An 18,557-nucleotide genomic window follows, 5' to 3' on the forward strand; every position below is an offset into this window, starting at 1 on the left:
AACAAAACCCCACCGAAAAAAAAAAATACCACAAAACCACCCCCCCCGAAGCAGACTACTATGGAACATGCAAAAAAAAAAAAAAAAAAAAAAAAAAAGCCACCAACTGGCTCCAAGACATCACAGGAATATTTTAAGGACACAACTTCCCTTAATATTGACTCCGAGGGTTGTCATTAACAACCCGCCCAGGAAACAACTGCTGAAGAACTGATGTGAGTTACTTACACACTTTTCTTTCGGAAAGAAAAAAAAAAAATAACTCTTTCACTTCATTTTTTATTCATACGTTTGTTTGATAATTTTTTCGTTTGTTTTATTTTTGCTTTTAGGTGGGTTTTTCTGTTGGGTTTTTTTTCCTTTTGTTTTGTGATTTGTTTGATTTTGTTTTATTTTTACATAGTTTTTTTTTTTTAAAAAAGGAGTATTCCACAACACCACCAAGCTGGGCCAGCCTAGCACCCTCCAACCCAGCTCTCCCACCTCCATCCCAGACCCTCTCCCTCCCCTCACCCTCCCCCTACTTCACCAGATACCTTTTTGTTGACAAGAGCACACACAACGCCGGGGGATTTTATATCAAAAAAAGAAAAAAACAAAAGGTTAGAAAGCGGGGAAAAAACAAAATTAAACGGGGGGTGGGGGTGGGGGTGGGGGGGCGACAGAAATAACAAACGAAAAAACCCAACAAACAACAACACGACAACTCGCGGGGGGAGGATGTGGTTTCTTTCAAACAAAGTGCACTGCGAAACTGATTTGAAATGAGCTCCCGGGGGCCGGGGGGTTACGGGGAGCCGCTGCGGGATCTGTCCTGCTTGGGGTCGAGCCCACTGACCAGGCGCTGGATGTTCTGCAGTTCGCTGGTGGCCGCCTCCTTGTCTGCTCCCAGTTTAGGGGAGAGGGAAACCGAGCCGGAGGAGAGGGTGGAGGAGCGGCTGGTGAGGTCCGATGCGGAGTCCAGGGGGACGGAACCGGGGCTGGTGGTTAAACCCCCCGTTTTACCTTCGCCGGAGCCGGCGGCCAGGCCGGGCAGGGCGGTGGTGAGGAGGCTGCTGCCGTCGGGCAGGGGGACGGGCAGTGGGTAGGGGCTGTAGCGGAGCCGCGGCCGCACGGCGCTGAGGAAGGGGTGTCGGTGCACAGAGCTGGAGGCTGCGCTGGAGGCGGCGGCCGCAGCCGCCATGTAGGTGTAGGGGTAAGGGAAGAGGCTTCCGAAGGGAGACATGGCCAAGCCCTGCGGGAGGGGAGGAGAGAGAAAAAAAAAGCTTTACCGGCTTGCACATCCCCACCCCCACCCCCGGCCAGGAGATGCCTTCCCCCAAGGCACCCCCCGCCAGAGCCCCTCACACCAGTGGGATAACTCTGAGAGCAGCCGAGCTGCTGCTGCCCACGGGTGGGGATGGAGACACGCGTCCTCCCGATGCCGAGGTCAAAACCACCCGGACACCCCTCCACCCCGAGGCAGTCGCTGCCCGAAACCCGCTCCGCCGTGGGGTGGTGGCCCAAGAGAGGGAGGAGAAGGGAGAAATGTGTAAGGGTCCTGCTGCCTCAGTCCCCACCCTCTTCGTCCTCCGCTTGAGGAAACATTGTCTGCCCGCAGGTCCAGCCGGCCCCCTCCCACACCGCAGGCCCGAACACTTTTCCTGACCCCTCCGACCGCGGCTCCGTTCCCAGACTGAACGCGCCCCACACCGCGGAGCTGGGGCTGCCCGGAGAGCCCCATCGGCCCCCCTCGGGTGAAAAAGTTGCTGGAGTTCCAGTCGGGCCGCTCAACCCCACCACAGGGGGGCTTTCCCATCTCTGACTTTGCCCTCAAACCCGGCCCCTGCCCCTGCAGAGGGTGCCTGGGGGGGGTTGGGATACCCCAGCGGGAAAGCTAAAAGGGGGTGCCCGGCTACCCCCCATCCCCCCGCAGCCCCCAGTCCCCCGGAGTCGCACCGGAGATGTTGTACCTGAGAAGCCAGGACGTGCTGCTGCAGATGGAAAGGCAAAGCAGCCGCCGATGCTCCCGAGAGTCCCTGGGCCGCTGCCGTGGCCATGACCGTGTTGTCCAGTCCCGAGACCCCGGCGGATGCCCCGGAGACGGTGGCGAGCAGTGGCCCCATGCCCGCGGCCATGCCGGAGAAAGCCCCCCCCATGGCGAACTGCCCGGGGTGCAGCAGCAGCGGGTGCCCGTTCCCCAGCGGGTTGAAAAACTGCTGGCCGGCCAGGGCAGGGGGGAAGCCGAGGTTTTGCAAGTGTCCCTGGCTCAGGTGGGCCGTGCTGTCGGTCTGGACCGTGAGGGGGGCGAAGGGTTCTTTACCCAGCAGCCGGTTCTCATCTACTTTAGGACCATCCCTGAGAGGGCTTTTCAGTTCCTCGCCGCTCAAACTTCCCCCCCGGGTGCTGGAAGAAATCGTAGCCGGGCTGTGCCGGGAGTCCGGAGGGGCTTTCTCCGTCCTCTCTCGGCTCCGACTCCCTGCCGAATCACCGGGGAAAAAGTGACTTTTGGAGGGGCTGCCCCCTTTTTCCCGGGGGTCGTCTCCCGGGGCCGCGGCGGAGCTTGCCGGCGCTGGGGTGGTGGCGGTGGTGGTGCTGATTTTCCCCGCCTCGCTGCACTCTAGCAAGGGATCGTCTTTGCTGTCTGCATCGCTGTCCCCCTCGCTGGGACAGAGATCTGCAAGACAAAGGGAGCCTGGGGCTGGGATCCGGCACTGCGCGTCCCTAACCACCCCCTGACCCCCCCTGGGGTTGGGAGAGAGGGAGCAGAAAGGCTTCCTGGCCGGCCAGAGGTTTCAACTGAAATACTTCCTTTTTTGTTTGTTTGTTTTAGATTACTATATATATAAATATATGGCCATGCCCATCCAAGCCAACCCCAGTTTCAAACAGCTCAGCACAGCTGAGAAACAGCGGCGACCCCCAAGAGTGACCCCCCCTCCTCTCAGCTCCCCTCCCCCAGACTCCGGGGTCAACCGGAGCACCCGCCTCGGCCCGGAGCCCCCCCAGGTAACCCCCTTCTCCTCGGCAGGGACAAGAGCAGCAGCGTCCTCCCAGTCGGGTTGGAGGGCCTTAGGATGTCTCCTAAAAACTTTTCCAAAATTTTCAGCCCTTTCAGTGGGCAAATTTGGCACAGACAGACACACACTCCTGCCTCCGTCACCCCCTGGACACCCCCACGCCCCCTCTTTCTCCACCCCAAAACTCCTGCGAGGCTTAGCTTAGACCCCTCTGTGCTTCATCTCCTGATTTCAGCTCCCCAGGTGTGAAGCTCTGGTTTGCTTTTTGGGTTCCCTCCCCTCAGCAGGACTTTAAACAAACGGGTAAAGCAACAACAACAAAAAAGAGGTTGTTTCCTCCTCCCCCTGCACCCCCCCTGCTCCGGGAGGGATTAATTCATGTGAGGGAGCTGCAGACAGCTCCCAACCCCGCACCGAGAGAAACCGAGGGTGGTGACTTTTACTACAACAAAGTTCGGGACTGTATCCAGGGGAAAGATCCTTCCTCTAATAACAGATTCAGAGAGTAATATTAATGGAGTGACTCCAGTTTTGAACTTTTGCCCCGTGGTCTGTCTTTGCTCCCTTGACTCGGGGCTGGCTCCTTTCTGAACCAAGGAGGGGAGGAATGAACATGCAGCGGGAGGAGGGGGAGAGAGAAGGGCAAGGAGGGAGAAAGAGAGAGAGAAAAAAAGAGGAAAATATAAAAAGAAAGAAAAAAGTAAGAAAGGAAAGACAAAAAGAAAGGGAAGAGAAGAAAGGAAGGATAGAAAGGAAAGAAACAAAGAAATGAAAGAAAGGGAAGAGAATAAAGGATAGAAAGGAAAGAAAGGAAAGAGAAGAAAGAAAGGATAGAAAGGAAAGAAAGGATAGAAAGGAAAGAAAGGAAAGAAAGGAGAGAAAGGAGAGAAAGGAGAGGAAGGGCAGAGGAAAGGGAAAAAAATAAGAGAAGGTAGGGAACAGAAAGAGAGAGAAGAGAGCACGGAGAGAAAACAGAGAAAAGAAGGAAAGACAAAGGAAGGTAAGAAGGAAGGAACATAGGTGCCAGAGGGCAGGGGTGCAGGCCAGGATCCATCCCCCCACTGAGCAGGCTCCCAGGCCCGGGGAGGGTCGGGGAGGGGGGTCCGTGGTCGGCAGCTCTCACCTTTGAGGCTGGAAGTGCCGACGGCGGGCACGGCGGGGCAGGAGGACTGCGCGAAGCACTTGAAGGCCGTCTGCTCGTTGGAGGACTCATCCGAAGTGGGGTTTTCCTTCTTCTGCCTCTCGTCGTAGACCCGCATGGACTGCAGGGTCAGCTGCTTCCTGCGGGCACAGGCACCCGCTGGGCCGTGGGACCCGGCAACCCCCCCGGGACACTGCCCCCGGGAACCCCCATCCCTTCCCCAACCCCTCTGCCCGAGTCCCGGTCTGGGGATAAGTGGGGCAGGGGAATTAAGGGCCAAGGTTCCCTCGAGAGGAGGGGGGGAGGGGGGGAAGCGCGTTTTTGGCAGGCAGGACTTGGCTGCTAATGAGAGGAGATTCCTTGGAAGTGAAGAGCAAGGGCAGATATTAAAGACAAGAGGCGGAGGGGAGTGGGAAGCATTCCCTGGAGATTAGCTTTTAAAAACGCGAGGATGTTCCAGAGATATGAGCCGTCTTAATGGCTGCTAGGATTGCTAGGAAGTGGTTATTTTGTTAGGCACTTTATGTAATCTTTTCACCAACAATTAACCCGAAGTAAAAAAAAAAAAAAAATCTATTTATATTTAGAAAGAAATTAGAAATCATTTCCGTCCTGTGGATCCAGCCTTGGCTTTATTTTCACACTGATGGACAAGAGGAGCTGGCGTGTATGTGTGTGTTGGGCTGAGTGCTGGGCAGGGAAAAAGGCCTCTTGTTTTACACTACTCCCCCAACCCCACTTTTTATTTTTAAAAAAAAGGGGGGGAACAAATTTACTAATTTTCTAGACTTGAGTGCAAGTGGCACAAATAACCCATCTGCTGCAAAAAAGCAGCCATATCCCTCATAAGAGGAAAAAAAATCCCTTTCTCTATTTTCTCCAATATTAAAAAATTTAAAAATTGAGCCCAAATAAAACAAACTCTGTCCTTCTGTCTACCTGGAAAAGAAACTGTGTCCTGCTGCTTTGGGGAAAAAAAAAATTACTCTTCTCTCATCAATTACTTCCATATTCACGAGACACTTCTGTCAAAACAGTTTATTTATTGTAAGTTTCTCCTCCACACTTTAGTCTTTTTGATACAGCCCTCGTGAAAATGCCAGAGGAGATTCAACCAGGGACCAGCTCTTCCCTCGCTTCTCCCTCTTCCCCAGTCTCAGATACACCAAATGATGTAAATTCCCTCTCAAAGTTTGAAGGGAAACTTCTCTAACTGGTGATATTTGCTCAGTGCCCCAAGATCCCATTGGCCAGCCATCCCCTGCTTGTGAAAATGAACCGTGGAAAACAGGAAAGAATTCCCATGCAATCAGTTTGCAAGATCCTTACAAATTCGAGGAGGTGGGGATGGGGGGGGGAGGAAGGAGTGTGGTTGGGAGGCAAGGGGAGGTGATTCTGACCTCTGCTTCTCTCAGCTTTACACACCAAATGAGGAACTTGTGTGTAATCCATCCAGACTCACCTTTTCTCCCTCCTTCCATTCCCGGTGTCCCGAAAACCTTTGGCAAAGGGGTTGTTGTCAATTTTCAATTGAGTGATCTGGAGGACAGAGGGGAAAAAAAAAAAAAAAAAAGGATAAATATATAGAGAGAGAGGGGGTTGGGGCAGAAATCAGGAGATTTTGTATTAAAAAAACAACAGCTAAAAAACCTCCCTCCCCAGTTCTCCCGGGGCCGACAGGAGCAGGAGAGGGCAGGGGATAAAGGTCCCTGGTTTTGGGGTGAATGTCCTTGTTTTCCCCAGCTGGTCTGAAGGCAGCTCGCCCCCCGGGCAGGCTGGTGACCCGGTGTGTTGGTGGCAGTGCCAGAGCCCCGTGTTGCTGCCACCACATCGGCACCAATTCAGCCGTGCAACGCGATCCATGCAAGCTATGCCTGAGCTTAAAACCCTTCAAATGCCGGAATTAAACCGCAAAGGAATCACACCACCCCCTTGCTATAACAAAATACTTCATATAATCGCGTTGTGCTCTCCGTGTGTGTCTGTCGGGGAGACCAGGGTGCCAATATCCAGCTCATTCATTTTTTGGGGGGGTTGAAAGTAAATTTTTTTTTTTTTTTTTTGTGAATGCTTGAGGGTTTCCTCAGGATTCCTCAGGTGGTGGCAGGGAAGGGCTCTTTCCTTCTGCAATTGGAGGCATGAGGGAGTGCGGGATACCCTGTAACTCTCCGTGTGATGTGTGGAGGTGAATTCAAGGATCCCTCGCTCTAAGAGGATGTGGGACGTGGTGAGGGGGATACCCCTTGCCCACGGCCCCACTCCCGGTCCCGTCGTGTGCTGGAAGCTCCACAAGCCTCCAATCTGGGAGGAGAACCAGACCCCGAAAAGCAACCCCTTGTCTGCAGCCCAGCGCCGGGCAGGACCGGCCCCCGTCTCCTGAGTTCCTCCCCCCCCTCCCTCCTCCGCACAGGCGGGCTTAGCAAAGAGCCAGGAAAACCCAACTGCGAAAAACCATCAGGACTTTTAATCCAGGTGATCCCGGCCGTGCCTTCTGACCCGCGGCGGGGAGGCTCCAGCAGCGCCGCAGCCCGGGGCTCCCGCACGCCGCTTTCCAGGCGATTTCATGGCAATCAGACAAATCTGCTCCTTTCTGTCCTTCAAACCGAGCCGGCCCCAGCTGATAGAGTGGGGCGAACAGCCCTCCTGATAAGTCTCAAAGCAAAGTCTACTCTCTGTAAACACAGTTTTCTTTCCGTTTCCTTGCAAGCGCCCTCCCGCATAAAGAGAGGGAAAAGAGCCCGAGCCTCGAGGGAGAAGCGGCTTTTTGGAAACCGAGGGCAGAAGAGAGTGCAGACCTTCTCTCTTCACCTCTTAATTTTTAATAGCAAAGGATGTGAGGGGGCAGAGACAGGCACCGGGAAGCTGCAGGGAACGGGCGCTGCACACTCAGACCCTCAGCGCTCAACGCACACGCACCCGAAGTTACAAGTTATAGACCCAAAAATCAAAGCTTTTTTTTTTTTTTTTTTGCTCTTTCACTTCCTTCCACTTGACTTAATTATCGTAAATTCGCCGTTTGCCACTCTCCCAAATATACCACCTTGGTTGCAAGTGACAATAAACCAGCAGAAAAGGAAAGGCAGCGTCTGCAGCTCTGCAAAACTTTCTCACCATAACTCTTTCAGACCTTCCAGCTAAATTCAAGCGAGATACCCCTCTCTGATCAGAGCATATTTCTGCACCACAAAAAATAATAAAACACTGCAGGATGCAAAAAAAAAAAAATCATAATATAATAATAATAGGAAACAGACGTGCACTCCAGCCTTATTGCCAATTGCTGTTAAAGGAGCTAAAACAGCACAAAGGCCAGGAAGAATTACAAAACCTCCAGCCCGCTGCTCTCCCCCCTCTGCCTTTCGACACATGATTTTATTTTTTTTTCCCCTGATGCGTCTGAGATTAAACCCACACTGAAAGAAGCGATCCCTACCCCATCCTACCCCCTACTCCACACCGCGGAGCGAAAAACAACCCCAAAACGAAGCCCCCCCCCCGCCAATCTCCCTTTTAATTGCCTTCCCGAGGTAGGTATTAGGGGAGTGCCCGACCCCGTCCCCCAGCGCCATCCCGAAGTCGGATCAAGGAGGTTCTGGGGGGGGAGGGGGAAGAGAAGAGAGGAGCGGGATGGGCTTCGTGATTTTTAAGGGAACAATGCAAAGTAAAAGCTCTCTTAAAAGCCAAAACACGTAAAACAAATCCTTCCTTAATCTCCTTACCTTATCATTCTGGTATGCGGTCACTGCGATGAATTCAGTCTCCGGGAAAACGTAGGTCCTGAACGTGCTGTAGGGGAGCTTGAGGATATCGTTGGCTCGGACGATGTGGAAGCGGGGCTGGTACTTGTGCATGGAGTTTAAAATGGTCTGGGGGCAGGAGTGGCGGGGGAGGGGGGGCAGGCAGCGGCCGGCAGCGAAGAGGGGGGGAAAAGAAAAGGGTCAGCTGGAGCAGCACCCCTCGCCTCACACATTCCCCCAGCCATCCGCACTTTCTCCTCCTAATTTGTCTTCCCCTCTCCTTCCTCCCCTCATTCCTCCCCCCCTCCGAGCACACTCCAAACACACGCACACGCTTGCAGCACCCAACAAAAAGCTCTGACAGCTCCAGCTCGCCGGGGCTGGGATCTCCGCCGGACCTTTCCAGGGGAGACGGGGAGTGGGGGCGGGGAATCCCATCGGAACTCTCCTAGGAGAGGGGGAGAAGCTTTTTGGGCTCCGGCTTCTCAACGTCTTTTGATTTCACCGTGATTTTTGAAAGGAGTAAATAAATAAATATTTTAAATAAAGTAAAGAAGCATCAGCAGCTGCAAACAGCAACACCTCCACCAGAGCCTTGGCTGAGGCTAATTGCTTGCCCCAATCCACTTAAGGCCTTCTGCGAAAGGCAAAAATGTATCGTCTAATCAAATCACAGCCAGCAAATGCAATCTTCGGCACATTAGAGATCCCCCGACCGCGGCCACCACCGGCAACCCCCGGCTCCGAGGCGGAGGTTTTCCCAAGAACAGAAAGAAATGGCCAAGGCTCGTCAGAGCACTTATCAGCAGGTTTGTTTGATTTCACTCATGGGGTAAGTTTTTATCTCTGCACACCCAGGAAATGTAAAGGAGTGGATAGACATGAATGGGCAACTTGACCTCTGATTTTGGCCCCTGTTTATTTTCACTCCGGTTTGCTTTACGTTATCCAGATTAATATATATTTAAATGTTTGCATTCTCAGGCCTTTAAGCCTTTTATACACACGTGCGCATCATTTCCCTGCTCTTAAAAAATGCGATTGGCTTTATTTTATAATAAATATATATGGAGAGTGAGAGATGAAGTCAGCACAGCTCCGAGAAATATCGAGTTGCACTATGCTGGAAATATATCTCTAAAGTTCATGCTGAATGGGCACGGAGAGGTTACAGAATGAACTCGGGTGTTTAATCTGACCTCAGCAATAGAAAAAAAAAATCGAGGAATATTATAAACCGGAGAGCTGCCCATCCCGGTGTGCGTGGAGAGGGGTTTATTTCCCATTTATTCCCCATTTTCCCTCGTTCCGGCCGCCCCGGGAGCTGCGGGCACGGCTCCGGCCAAGCAGCCGCTCCATACCCCCCGCCGGGACCCACCGCTCCGGCCAGGGAGGGAGAGGGAGAGGGGGGGCAAAGGAAGGTGTAAAAGGCACTCACAAATCCGTGCTTGTCAGAGATGTTGTTAGTGAGCTTCAGCTTGTGAAAGGTGACGACTTTGGACATCCATTGTTCGCCGGTGGCCGGGCTGTCCGGGTGGATGTACATTCTCTTTGGCATTTCAGGGTCAGCTTTGCCGGCTACCATCCACCGGGAATTATGGAATTTGTACCTACAATCATCAGCCGCCACAATATCCATCAATAAAATGTACTTGGCCTTTTTATCCAGTCCAGTGCACCTCACTTTAAATGGAGGAAACATTCTCCTATGGGCAGAGAGAGAGGGAAGGGGGAGTATAAAGAAAAGACAAGACGAAAATAAAATAAAATTAATCACAGCGTTTAAATAAGCCCCCGAATCTCGGTAGCGCGTCCACCGAGCAATCGCTTCACCTCTCAGAAGGGGAAAAGTCTGTGTGCATGTGTGTCCCAGCAGAAAAACCTTCCCCCCACCCTCAGCGAAAAGGTTTCGAAGTTTCAGGAGAAAATGGTCCCTGGGACGGGAGGCGAAGGGGAGAGCTACGTGTTCCCTCGAAATCAGCAGGCTCCCACCCTCTGCCTTTCCTGAACAGCAAAGCCTCAGCTGAGGGTCTCATACCTCTCCTCCTCTCCTTTTTCGCCGGCTGAACAAAGAAATGGGAACAGCTCGCACCCCGATAAAATAAATATCCCGCGTTACCCTAACCCACTGCATGGCTGGAGAGGGGAAAGGGGAGTTTTTCACTTGGCAAAGGAAGAGGGAAAAACCAAACCAAAACACAACACAAGCCTCCAGTGAGGGCAGGGTGGCTGCCGTGGCTTTCCCAGGGCTGCAGCCTCACGGTGATAACCCAGCCGGGCTCCCTGCAAACCCCGCTCCCCTCCGCTCCCAAGGCCGGCTCGAAACTGCAACAGGATACCACAAATTTGCTGTTTATTATATCGAGCGGTTGGCATTCAGCAATCTCAACTTAAAAGGAAACACATGACTTTGCAACATGTACGAGAGCTTATGACTCGCCGAGGCTTTCACGCAAAAACTTTTGACCACAATTAACTGAGAAAATCTCGGGAAAGCAGTAAAATGGGGGAAGGGATTTTTCTTTCCTCCCCCCCCCCCCCTTGCTGCTTCTCGACTTTGTTAGTTTGGTTTGTGCTTGGTTTCTTTTTTTGTTTTACTTTTTTCTTTTTTTTTTTTTTTTTTCCCTGAGCCTGCAACTGGTGCTCTGCAAGTAGGTGAAGCTCTAACAAGGCAACTGAAGGCCATCTAAGAAGACTTTTCAGGAGTGGCTTCCTCGAGTAATTCTCCTGGCAAATTACACGCGAATTGTTCGGGAGGTTCTAAGACAGTCCCTTAGTAAAACACCCGGCTGTGAAGGGGGCTTTCTCCCTTCGTGTCATCACAGCAACAGGCAGAGTTGTAAAAGAGCACGGGTGTCAATGAGTAACGAATTTAGAGAGGGGTTTCGGATGGGTAAACCTACAAAAAGCAGAACTGCCGAGTGTGGAGGCGCCGTGTGTGTTCATTCATTCCCACGTGAAGGTTATAGAGAGACAGGCAGCGCCGAGCTGCAAAACCTTCCCTGCCACTGCAGCAGTGGCTGCAGGACTGCTGGCTGCTTTTGTCAGCTTTTTGTGAATTTCCATATTATAATTAGACAGCACAAATGCACCCTTAGCTCCCAGCAGAGAGACAGGAACGAGCGAAGCAACTGATAAGCCGAGCCTCTCTCTGCCCTCCCGCAGCTCCTGCCTTTCCAGCCTCCAGGGAGAATTTTCCCTTTTTTCGCCCTCTTCTTCCTTGAGGAAGAAAAAACTACGTTGAAACCAGGCCAGCTCCTTTTCCAACCCCAAACTCTTTTTTTCCTGCTAACAGTCTTTTCTAGAAAATATTAAGCTACTGAACCATGAAGAGACCCTCTCACCCCTGCACACGCCGAGCAGGGCCGGGTCGTGGTTCAGTGGCTGAGCCTTGCCGAGGCTGCCCGAGATGGGCTCGGGGCTCCGGCTGCCCAAAACCTTCCATAATTCCTGTTGAAAGGAGCCTTTATGGAGGAATTTATCAGCCCAAGAGCCTCGCTCTAGAGTAGCCTGGTGGGGTGCAGAAACTGATGAGAGGGGGAGAGGGGGTGGGGGACAGGAGGAAAAATCCCAAACAAACCAAAAAACAACAAACAACAAAAAAGGCATGAACCCCCCCAAGCCAGACCTACCTTCCCGATTTGGTAATCACCATCTCCGTGCCTCTTTTATGGAATTGCTCCCAAAGCTCTTTGGCTTCCAGATGCACTTTTGGATCATCTTCCACCTCTTCTTCTGGCTCCAGAGTTTTTAAAGGCCTCAGATGAGCTGCTGCCTGGTGACCCAGGGAAGAAAAGGGGATACCAGTCTCTGCAGCTCCCACTAACTGATCCATGATGGGTTTAGCCAGAGCCCCGGGAAGGGAGAGGGCAGCTGCCCCGTTGGGAGGCAAAGCCAGAGCGGGGAAGAAGGGAGGCTGATGTCCCAGCACAGCGCTCATGGCAAAGTCCGGTGCCCGGTGAGGTAAAAAAGGATGATAAGCCATGCTTGTCCCAGGGATCACTGGATCTCTCATCGGTATATTCATCCACTCCACTCCTCGGTCTTCCTACTGCTGGAGTAGTCCCGCTGGAGTGGTTTCTAACAGCATATCACGAAGAAGAAATATTAAGATAATAACAATAACAGCAATAAAGCACCAAAAAATTAAAAAAAAAAAAAAAGAAAAATAAAAATAGGGTGGGGGGAAACAAGCTCTAAGAAAGTACGTGGGGGGAGAGGCAGAACTTCTACAGCCTACAACTTCCCGAGCCGGGGCACATCCCAAGCCCTCGGGACAGCAGATTAACAGGATTGTTCATTATTAGTCTTGCTTTTTGTGTGTGTGTTCGGTCTTTGCAGGTTTGGGTTTTTTTGGTATTTTTTTTTCCTGAGTGGAAGTCCTTGCGCTGGAAAAGAAACGCCGATGAAAGGAAAGAAAAAAAATTTAAAAATCCACCGGGTTCGCTGTCTGCTCCTGTTGCCGCAGAAGGGCTGGACAAGCCGAGATCCTTTTTCTTCTTCGTCTTTTTTTTTCTCTCAGTCTCGGTCCCCCGTCTCTTCTCTCGTGGCGGCGGGTGACGGCTGGAAGCTGGGTTTTCTTTTTGGGTGGCTGGCTTTTCCCCCCCCTCCCCCCCACCCCTCCACCTTTCCTCCGTACGGTCAGGCTGCAGAGCAGAGGCTGGGAAGGGAGGGAAAGCAGAAAGAAGCAAACAAACCCACCCCCCCTCGCCGACCGAGGAAGGCTTCTGAGCAACCTTCAGCAGCAAAAACTTGTAGGGAAATCTCGTTTCCGCCTCGCCTTCCCCCCTCTCCAAGCAGGAGCTGGTCAGGGTCCCCTGATTTCCATCAGGATCTCTTCTTTCTTTCTTTCACCCTTCTCTTTTCTTTTTTTTTCTCTCTTTTTTTTTTTTTAATAATTTTACCCCCTCTCTTTCCCTTTCACTTTGCTTTAAAAAAAAATCTGGAAGAATTATACTCTCGTCTCCACTCTAGCAAAGCAGAGAGGGAGAAAGAGAGAGGGAAAGAGAAAGGAAGAGAAAAAGGGGGAGGGAGAAAGAGAGGAAAAGAGAGAGAGAGAGAGAGAGAGAGGGAGAAGGAGCCTCTCAGCTCTGAGAATTCCCTGTGACTCTGTGCTCTGCGTGCACCAGATTGTATGGATGTGTTGTGGGTTACAAGGGAGCTGGAGCCTCCTTGATTGGCTCTTTGACGCTTTCGGACCAATTGTGTGGCTCCATAGGCGTGGTTTTGACAGGTCGAGTGGAAGGGGGACAGAGCCGAGTTATAAAAAGAAGGTGTCGGAAACTGTAACGCTGCAGCAAAGCATCACTAGTACTCCGGGCCGTGTGAATATGTCAACATGATCAGAGGGGAGGGAGCAGGCAGCGCCGGGGAGGGCGGCCGGGAGCACCCGCCTCTTCGGCGGGAGGGGTCGGGGGGGGGGCTCGGAGCCGCCTCGCCCCCCGGCCCCGGCGCGATGGCAGGCTGGGCATTTCCAGTGCGCTCTCCTCCGCCTGCCTGCCCGGGTGGGAGCTCCTAAAAAAGCGCCGGAGAAGAGGCGAGGGCGCACCGGGAGCTGGGGGGGGGGGCTCCACGCGTGGTGGTGGGGTCGGGCTCTGGGTGCCACCCCCCCCCGCCGCATCGTACCCCAATGTGAGCTTTGCCTCGGCAGCCGCAGAGGGGGGAGACCCGCGGTGCCCCCTCCCTAACCCTCGCCTCGGAGCTCCGGACCTACCTCGGCGGGGCCCGCCGCGCCCCACGCCCATCCCCGCCGCGTCGCAGCTGCCGCCGATACCCGCAGCCGCCGCGGTTGGTGTCACCCCCCGGTCCTGCTGCCTCTCTCCGTTCTTTTTCCCCCCCTCCTCATTTATAGCTGCTTTCTCTAAACGGCACAGGACCTCCAGGCCCGGGCGCTTTCTTTTCCCCCGCAAATCTAGGGGCGAAAACCTGGGGGGTTGAGAGGCGGGATCCGGTGCGGGGGGTGTCTCTGCGGGTCCCCACCGGCTCCGGGATGGGCTCCGGCTGCCCCAGCGGCCGCCGTTATTGTTATTATTATTATTATTATTATTACTGTTGTGGCGGGCGGCTACCGGTTCGGCGGGCAGAGGCGGCCGCTCGGCTCAGCCTCGGGCCCGGGGGTTGCCTACAGAGCCGGGGAGGGAGAGAGAAATGAGGGAAGAGGCTGGAAAACGGGATTTAAAAAAAAAAAATATTTTTTCTTTCTTTCTTTTTTTTTTTTTTGGCGCTGGGGATAAAGGCCACTCGGCTGGCACCGGCGCCGAGAGGGTTACGCTCCCACACCCCTCCTCTTCCATGAGGTGCGCGGGGAGGAGACGGGAAGTGCGGCTTTCCCTGCGCCCGGGCAGCGCCGGGGAGGGGGGGCCCATCCCCGGGTGCCCCCTTTGCCCAGGCTCGCAGTGGAACCAGACACCCCAAACACCCCACCCCACCCCCACACACACAGCCTCCCGAGGGGGAAGGCATCATGCGTGGGTCTGCGCTGGCCCCACGGAAAGGAAAGAGCCGGGCATGGATCCTGCTGGGAAGTTTTTGGGGAGACATTTCCCCCGGGGAGTGACAGTGCGGGGCAGCGAGAGGGGCTCTGGTGACGGGGGAAGGGCACGGGGGTGCCCACGCGTGTCGCAGGAGGGATAGCCCAGCGCTGGGGGATACCTGATCATCAACACCACCACCCCCACCCCCCCCCCATCCTTTCTCTTGGGGGGATCTCCCTACACCCCCCCCGCACCCCCCCCATCCTGCTTTAAAGAGGGAAGATAATCCCCCGGGAGCGGAGCGGGGGAGCGCGGGGGCTCGGCGCGGGCTGCGCGCAGATGGGAGCGGAACCTCTAAAGTGATTAGCTCTTCTAACATTGCATTTTTGACGCACATGGTTAAGAGCGCTTGGCGCCAGCTTGGTGAAGTCCCTGTAGTAACCAGCGTCTAGGATCGCTTTGCATTCACCAAAATATCTCCCCTTTGGTCGTGGTGGGGGTGGATGGAGAAAAGAAGAGGAGGGAGGAAAGGAAGCGGGAGTAATGCGTTCAAAGAGTATGGACGGGGGGGGGGGGGGAAACGCGGGGGGGGGGAGAATTCTGATGTGTTTCACGAAGCCAGGAGCTTGGCTACTCACGCAGCGCTCGGCTGTGCTGTGCAGCTACTTATCACCGAAGGGAGGGAATCCTCCCAACCTCTCCTCGGAACCGGTTCTCGAGCTTCTGCCTCTAAGCCGCTGCCGCCGTGAGAACCCCCAAACTCTACAACAGAGCCCACAACAAACGCCCGGCGGCTTCAAGAAGTTGGCCGCAATTTGCCTTAACCGGGCCGCCGTTTTCTCCCGAAGGAGATCAAGAGATGCCCGCGGGCTCCCGCAGGACAAGCGCAGCCGCTCCCGGCCCCGCCGCGCCCCAACCCCAGCGCCCGCCCCGTCGGTTCGCTCCCTCGGCGCGGTGACAGAGCCCGGAGCCGCTTCCGCGCCCGCACCTTGCACCGCGCACCCGCTCAGCGGCCCGCGGAGTCAAAATAAAATGTTTGCCGCTTATGATTTCCAATTTCTGCGTCTGGCTAATGGCGTGCAAACTTCCGCCAGTTCCGAGTGACCTCCCCAACGAAGCCCCCTGGAGACTCGTATTATGAAGGGAGGCTGCACTAATCTAAGATCAAAAGCGGGAAGGTGCGAACAGTCTTTGTCTCCCTTCGGCCGCCTCATTCCCCCTTCTGTGTGTGATAAATCTACCCTGGCGCCGACTGTGCGCTGGATGATTAATTTGCAAGCAAACAAAAGGGACCTGATGGCCAGCCATCTTAGTTAAATATTGGCCAGTGCTTCCAGCTACTTGTTAGCCGCCTCTTTGCCAGAAATAAATAATCGAGGCGCAGAAACAAACAAATAAATAAATAAATAGGCCCGCATTAATGAATGGCAAAGCGAAGAGCAGAAGGGGCGGGGGGGGGTTGGAGGGAGAGAGGAGAGGAAGAAAAAAAATAAATAAAAAAAGAAGAGGAGGTCAGGACGGCCGATAGCGAAGAGCCGGGAGCGGGGTGGAGGTGGGAATGTGGCGTGGGGAGGCATGGTGATAGCACGCTGAGATAGCCGCCTGCCCCCGCGCCTCCCAGCCCGTCTACAAGCTGGGCTTGCACCAAGGCCGACACTATCTTGGCTCTTCAAAGAGGCATGAAAGGTCTCCGCTGTCTGCCCACAGAGCAGCGGCCAGCCCGGGGCTCTCTAATCTCGGAACGCAAAGAGCTGGGCGGGGGGGTTCAGGGGGGGAGCGAGTCCCACCTTTCCCACTGCCCTCTGCTCCCTGAGCCCCACAGCGTCAGCTCCTCACTGCGCTTTCCCGGGTTCAATCCAAGCCGGAGGGAACGCGGAGCTGGTCAGAGCCTGGGCCTTTTGGTGGCTGAGCGGGTGGGAGAGACCCGTTTGCTGGGATTTCACCCTCCTAAGCAACTTAAAGAGTTTACAGGAGAGATTGGGGCAGGCAAGCCTGCTTGCAGCAAGCCTGTCCGATGCTTGTGTGCTGGAGCTGTGGGAGGAGGAAGGCTCTGGCTTTCTCCCGGTGGCTTGAAGAGCCAGCTGGAGGAAGGAGGCAAGGGAAAAAGAAAGGCAGTCCGGTTTGGGGGCCCACACGTCTTCTCCCAGGCCTGGGGGAGCAGCTCCGAGGCGTGTGTGCGTGCGTGGAGGGGCTGTGTGTGCTCCCCGGCCTCTGCGTGTGAGTACGTGGAGATGTTGGGTGGGTCTGTGCGGCCGGGAGGGATTCCTGCCCTGGGGTAGCACCGCAAATCCTTGCTCTGACAGCAAAGCCTGAGGTGTCGCTTGCAGCCCCCAAGTGTTGCTGGGTGCTTCGGCAGGAGAGGACGAGTCCCGGTGCACGGTGAGCAGGCCCAACGTGCACAACCAAACTGGGGTTTTGCATCCTATCTGTGCACTTCCTTATCGCTCCCGAGCATCCCCAGGGGCTCAGACCCATCCTGCCTGCCAGACGCCCCGCACCCCGCAGAATTCATCCTCCTCCTCCTCCCTCCCCCCCTCCCTTTTGCTCCGGCACCGCAGTCTCCAGCTCCAGCGCTTCGGAAGGCAACACCCCACCGTGGCCGCGCTGTGTTTATCCGAAATAAAACGCTGGCTGGTTTACTTTGGCAGGTTTGCAGTAAATACTGGTTGGAGAAGGCGAAGGGGGGGTGGGGGGGAGAAGAGAGCGTCTGGCGATTACACGCTTCTTTCCGAAGGAAATTCTTCCCAGCTCTGTGCAGGCCCCTCCCCAGCCCAACAAAAAAGGTGTCAGTAAATGGGTCCGTGTTGACCAACAAGCTTCATCCTGGAGTGGCACTGCAGGCCACGAGTAAGCTTACACGAGCAAGCAGGTCCCTTAGGAACAGAGACTGCAAAGTGCTATAGGGAGGGTGTGTGTGTGTGTGTGTGTGTCACTACAGCAGCTGTCTCTTTGGCAGAGCCCTTCCTCCAATTGCCAGTTGAATTTCATGGAAAGCTTGTCCCAAAAAAACCTTGGCAAAATAACCTCCCCAGGTTCCCCCAAGAGCACGGAGAAGCATTATGAACCCACATTTCTCTCTCTGATCTGACTCTCTCCCTGTCGTGTCCCCACCACAATCAAAGGGACTGTTCCCATCTTTCCAAACAGAAGCAGAGGGGGGACCTGGAGGGGGGATGGGAGAGGGGCAGTTCCCCTTCCCAGTACAGCCAAGATCAGGGCTTTGAAGGGCCGGGGGGAGACAATCCTACAAGTATTTGTTGGAGCACTGGGGTAAAAAGAGAGAAAACCAGGAACTGGGGAAATTTCTCACCCTCCAGACCTCGCTGGGATGTGACCCCCTGGGAAAAGATGCTCATACACCCCCACCCCAGCACAGGCCAGCCTGCTGGACCATGGCAGCACCACTGTACTGTCAGGCAGCTCCAGTACCCAGCCCGGGGTCACCACAGCACTGGCACCTGGATGCCCTTCCCTGGATCCTCCTGAGCCCCCTGGCCTTGCCCAGCTCCTGCCAGGTGCCAGCTCTGGGGGGAGCCCCAACATGGCTGCTCCAGGATAATTATTTTTCTCTCCCCTCACAAACATCATTTGTTCTCAGTTCCTGTCCCCCCTCCCCCCCATGAGACCTCCACTCACCTTGTCCCTACCTCCAGCCATCTATGACACTTCCCAGTCACCCCCACTTTGACACCAATGGGAAAAGACATTAAAGAAGCACCCAGGGCCCCCTCCCACAGCTTTTCCCCTCTTAGCTTCACCAGCTGGGGCACAGCAAGGTTTGGGGCCAGTCCTCTTCCTTCCCCAGCTCGTGTCCCTTTTACCATTTTCGAGCCGTTTTTTACACCCCTCACTTTCTCCTTGCTACAAAGCATCAGCCCCAGCCCCAGCTGCCCTTTCTCATCCCCATGGTTTTGTTCTTCTCACCCATGTGTTGCTGGCAGAGGTGAAATGAACACCCAGCTCCCTGCCTTGCCCTCTCTGCACCCATCCTTCTGCTTCCACCATTGCTGGCTGAGCGGAAATTGTAAATAGAGTTCACTGTTTAGATAAGTTGGTTTATTTTTGTTTTTTTAGGGTTTTTTGCGTGTGTTTCTTTGTTTGATTGGTTGGGGTTTGGGTTTTGTTGTTTTTTGTTTTTTGTTTTTTGTTTTTTGTTTTTTTTTTAATGGCCAGGCATATACCTCGAGTTTGCTTCTCAGGAAGTAGC

General features: G+C 54.3%; 1 protein-coding gene across 3 annotated transcripts; it reads right to left on the reverse strand.

Annotated features, from left to right (window-relative positions):
* Positions 1 to 362: 362 nt before the first annotated feature.
* TBX3 (T-box transcription factor 3) lies at positions 363 to 13,193 on the reverse strand. 3 transcript variants are annotated; one of them, XM_030460415.1, is made up of 8 exons: positions 12,579 to 13,193; positions 11,510 to 11,957; positions 9,316 to 9,583; positions 7,860 to 8,006; positions 5,603 to 5,679; positions 4,123 to 4,280; positions 1,953 to 2,656; positions 363 to 1,234 (listed from the first exon to the last, which is right to left on the reverse strand). In XM_030460415.1, the coding sequence occupies exons 2-8, from the start codon at positions 11,902 to 11,904 to the stop codon at positions 788 to 790; spliced, it is 2,196 nt and encodes a 731-aa protein (XP_030316275.1). In that variant the 5' UTR covers positions 11,905 to 11,957; positions 12,579 to 13,193; the 3' UTR covers positions 363 to 787. The 3 variants fall into 3 exon arrangements, with proteins under 3 accessions (XP_030316275.1, XP_030316276.1, XP_030316277.1); XM_030460416.1 differs by lacking the exons at positions 11,510 to 11,957; positions 12,579 to 13,193 and adding an exon at positions 9,870 to 9,928; XM_030460417.1 differs by lacking the exons at positions 11,510 to 11,957; positions 12,579 to 13,193 and adding an exon at positions 9,711 to 9,754.
* Between the last annotated feature and the right edge of the window lie 5,364 nt (positions 13,194 to 18,557).

The sequence above is a fragment of the Calypte anna genome, chromosome 15 (genome assembly GCF_003957555.1).
Source record: "Calypte anna isolate BGI_N300 chromosome 15, bCalAnn1_v1.p, whole genome shotgun sequence".
NCBI lineage: Eukaryota > Metazoa > Chordata > Aves > Apodiformes > Trochilidae > Calypte > Calypte anna.

What these genes read in the sequence shown, in the direction of transcription:
- TBX3 (XM_030460415.1), bottom strand. Translation starts at nt 11,904, where the DNA reads ATGAATATACCGATGAGAGATCCAGTGATCCCTGGGACAAGCATGGCT. An exon ending in TCTCTGACAAGCACGGATTT is followed by an intron (nt 8,007 to 9,315) that starts GTGAGTGCCTTT and finishes TCCTGCCCCCAG; the next exon opens with ACCATTTTAAACTCCATGCA. An exon ending in AATGGAAGGAGGGAGAAAAG is followed by an intron (nt 4,281 to 5,602) that starts GTGAGTCTGGAT and finishes CTGTGCCCGCAG; the next exon opens with GAAGCAGCTGACCCTGCAGT.